At 40.7% G+C, this 3,941-nt stretch overlaps 1 protein-coding gene across 1 annotated transcript in view; it reads left to right on the forward strand.

Moving 5' to 3' along the window:
- The window catches only part of LOC101856406, a 6,946-nt gene extending 4,677 nt beyond the window's left edge, over window positions 1-2,269 (forward strand). Inside the window, exons 4-6 of the mRNA XM_013079312.2 lie at window positions 62-193; window positions 722-804; window positions 1,956-2,269. Of these exons, the coding sequence (XP_012934766.1) occupies window positions 62-193; window positions 722-804; window positions 1,956-2,130 (390 nt within the window). The 3' untranslated portion in view covers window positions 2,131-2,269. The remainder of the gene's footprint in view (window positions 1-61; window positions 194-721; window positions 805-1,955) is intronic.
- The last annotated feature ends 1,672 nt before the right edge of the window (window positions 2,270-3,941 follow it).

Below are 3,941 nucleotides of genomic sequence, written 5' to 3' on the forward strand. Positions count from 1 at the left end.
CTCTTTCTTTCTCGTTCTCTTTCTTTGACACTAATTCAAGTTCTCGACCCCATTTGTCCAGACGTACCTGCTGTACTTCAAGCACTTCCCCAAGTTCCTCACTGGGGACGTACAGGGGATGGCTCACGCTGTGGATCTGCTCTACTTGTTTGACGCCGGAAACCTCGATGTTCTCAAAATGGTTCCTTATCCGGTATGTCAGCAGCATAGTGTTGGTTCCGCCAGTATCATGCTAGATTACGATTCGGATGATCTTAGTTCGAATTCCTCAAAAGGAGTCCTTGAACTGGAGTTGTTTCGACATTTGTATACGAATGTCAACCATCGGGGAATGCCTTATTCGTTGTGTCAGGAACGCACCGTTAGCTCTGCCAGTATCATGCTAGCTTACGATTCAGATGATGTTGGTTCGAATCCCTTTTATTTGGATGCGTTTTCTCGCTTTACCGTCATGATGTCTGGTTCCCATCATACCCTCGATAGACGCGTAGTCATAGTCTTTTCTTTTTAGTTGTAAAATAGGTTCAAAATGATTTTCTTAAACTCTAAATACATTGTGATATTTTTATACGAACAGATTTTCGTTTGTTATCAATTAATCTTTTAAGCAATACTGAATCATCGTTTGGAAAGCAGAGAAGGAGGGGGAGTCATCATCATCATCGTCATCGTCTTCTCATTCGCCGCATTCACCACTTTCAAATTATCCTTTTTTTTCCAGTACAATGCCAATAGCTGTGGACCGGTAGACAAAGCGTTAAAATACAAGTACATGCACATGCTCTCAGCGTTCGTCAAGACTGGGTGAGTGCAGTTATTTAAGAAGAAAATCCTGTTAGAACGAAAGCATTTAAAACCCATTATTTTTTCCCTTTTTCAATGCATTGCAAATTCCCCTTAAAGAGGAAGTCTGCTTGAATCGAAGAAAGTCTCAATCCTGTTAATTTCTTGTCATTAGGGTTTTACTGTGTCTTATAGTATTTATGAGGCAGCATGGTGGAATCAGGCTCTCGTCAATTTTTGGGCATGTAGAGTTATTGGTATCATCTTAAAGCTTGTTCACTTGTGTTTATTAGGATGAAAAATTATCCATTTATCTTGAATACAAGTCAAGATATTTGCGAATGAAGGAGCTGGGGGTCACCTGTTTTCAGAGGAAAAATTAGTGAGAAAATGGCCGCCAAAGATTGGTTATTTCCTTAGCTTAAGAGTCCGTGGTAACTGAAAATTTACATTTTTTTGTGCCTTTAATCAACGTTTTTAAGAAAAATCCATACGGAAATGAGTTCTTTAATGGGCATGAACGGTGTAGAGCCAAAAAACAGAAAATTGATAAAAATTCACAAACCTGCGGAAAAATGCACGTTTCTTCACTTTGATTATTTTGACGGGAGCCTGATTCCACCACGCTGCCTCACATTAAAATTTATTACTGACGGCCAATGCATGCTGTGCCATTTTTTAAAGGGAATTGTCTTTGCATTATCTAATACATGTGCCACTTATCTATGCACGTTCCTCAGTAATTCATCCTCAATTGCAAATGATTGTAAATGATTTACGCCCCCATTAACACAATTTATAACGTTTAAGTTTACGAGTCAAGCTGCTTCAAGTCCACTGCCAGGACTTGATAGCCTTGGGCTGAGTTGGATTTCAGTATCCTAGGTGAAAGAGGGAGATACTTCGTGGAATAAACTTTCCAACACGGTAATCGAATCACGTCTTTTGAATGGAATAGCAAAGTGACTATCCGTTACCTCACAGACGCCGATGGGCATTGGGTCCACGGTAAAAGCAAGATAGAGAAAAAGAATCAGGATGGGTTAAAAGAAATGGAAAGACTACCTAATTAGCGCTTAACTCCGACCAGCTGCAATGTAACGTAACTTCTTATAAAACAGACTTTTATTCATTTCCCCCCCTTCAAATTTCTCCCTTTCTTTCCACTTCAGAAACCCCAACAAAGGACTGGGTGGCGACCTCATCTGCGACTGGCCACCTTTTGACCCCCAGAGACGTAGCTACCTTCAGTTTTCGGAATTCTCAGAAGTAAAGAACGACGTCAACGGGGACAGAGTTCGATTGTGGCGAGAGAGAATTCCAATGTGGATCAAACAGTATCCATAAACAGAGAATTCCAAACGTGTCACTGAATTGATGAAGGAATTGTTTGTCTGGGCACTTGATTTTTATTTTATCTGTAAGCATCAAAAAAGTAGAGAAGAGAAGAGAAGAGAAGAGAAGAGAAGAGAAGAGGAGAGGAGAGGAGAGGAGAGAAGAGAAGGGAAGAGAAGGGAAGAGAAGAGGATAGGAGAGAAGAGAAGAGAAGAGAAGAGAAGAGGAGAGGAGAGAAGAGGAGAGGAGAGGAGAGGAGAGAAGAGAAGGGAAGAGAAGGGAAGAGAAGAGGAGAGGAGAGAAGAGAAGAGGCGAGGCGAGGAGAGGAGAGGAGAGAGAGGAGAGGAGAGGAGAGAAGAGAAGAGAAGGGAAGAGAAGGGAAGAGAAGAGGAAAGGAGAGGAGAGGAGAGAGAGGAGAGAGAGGAGAGGAGAAAAGAGAAGAGAAGACAAGAGAAGTCTTTATTGTTCAGATACCGGGACGTTTGTATGATGTCTCACCAAACACCCACACTCACACACACACACACAAACACACGCACATGTATACACACAAACACACACATAAACACAGACAAACACACAAACACAGAATTACACACATTCGCATGCTATAAGGCATCGAATCGAATAAAAGGTGTGTGTGTGTGGGGGGGGGGTGGGGGGGGTGGACAAAGTGGTCAAAAATCAGTTGGGGGCGGGGGGGGGGGGGGGTTCTTGAAAAAAAGGGGGGCGGGTGATGGTGGCTCATTCAACCTCACACCCCTGTACTAGTAGTAACAAATCTGTTTTACTTCTCCTTCAGAGAAAACCCCCCCCAAAAGATCATGAAATTTTACTGATTTTAGTAAGTTGCTGAGACAACTTTTCCCATTTAGGAAAAACCAGTTTCGTAAAATAAAATATAAACCAAAGTACAAAAGTAAAAAAATAAGCAGAAAATTGAGGTAGCCAACTCGGTACCGGTACTAGTGCTGAGGGTAATTTGCCATTTACACACACAAAAAAAGAAGTTTCATTCAGATTTCTAGGCTAGATTTTAGATTTATAATGTCTCACATGTCGGTCGTGGCAAGCTGGAAAATAATAAACGGGGGGTATGGAATAAGGAGCGGAGGGTGAGGGGGGTTGCGCAAAAAAAAACCCTGAAGATTAATAAGCGGGTTTTTTTTTTTGGGGGGGAGGATGGGGAGGAGACGCTTATTCGATCCCTTAGAGTACACACGTACAATCTCACAATTCTTCTCTTATACATACCTATAATATGCTCATAATATAACATGCTTACACTCAAATTTACGAAAGAGCCCCAGATTCAAACACATGTTATAAATGAGCAATTGTTGTTAACCATACCTCGTTGCCAATATTCAAGCTAGTTACATAATTAGTATTATGATGGTACGTTTTTGAAACTTTGCACAGGTTTTGGTTTGTAGTTATAGTGCATATTATTAGAAAGTAAGACAATGGCTTCAAACAGGTAATATACTTACTTACTTACTTACTATAGCATGTTCCCGTCGTTTTATGCAAGAAAAATGCTGAAATTATGCAAACTGAGCCCAAAAATGTGAAATTATGCGATTCGGTTAATTTTAACAAAGAATGTTGAAGGAAAATAATCAGAAATTCTGCAAAAACCGATCAGTAGTATACACAATGGGTTACGTTCCTATCGACGAAATGTTTTATTTAGGAAGCGGGCCACAAAAAAGCTTGCATGTCAGTGGTCCCCTCTGGTTGGGTGGGATACAACATCCCAGCAGACAAAGATACTCTGTTGACTACTTTTTGTTTTGTTTTGTTTTTGTAAAGTGTTTTAT

The sequence above is a fragment of the Aplysia californica genome, unplaced genomic scaffold (genome assembly GCF_000002075.1).
Source record: "Aplysia californica isolate F4 #8 unplaced genomic scaffold, AplCal3.0 scaffold00048, whole genome shotgun sequence".
NCBI lineage: Eukaryota > Metazoa > Mollusca > Gastropoda > Aplysiida > Aplysiidae > Aplysia > Aplysia californica.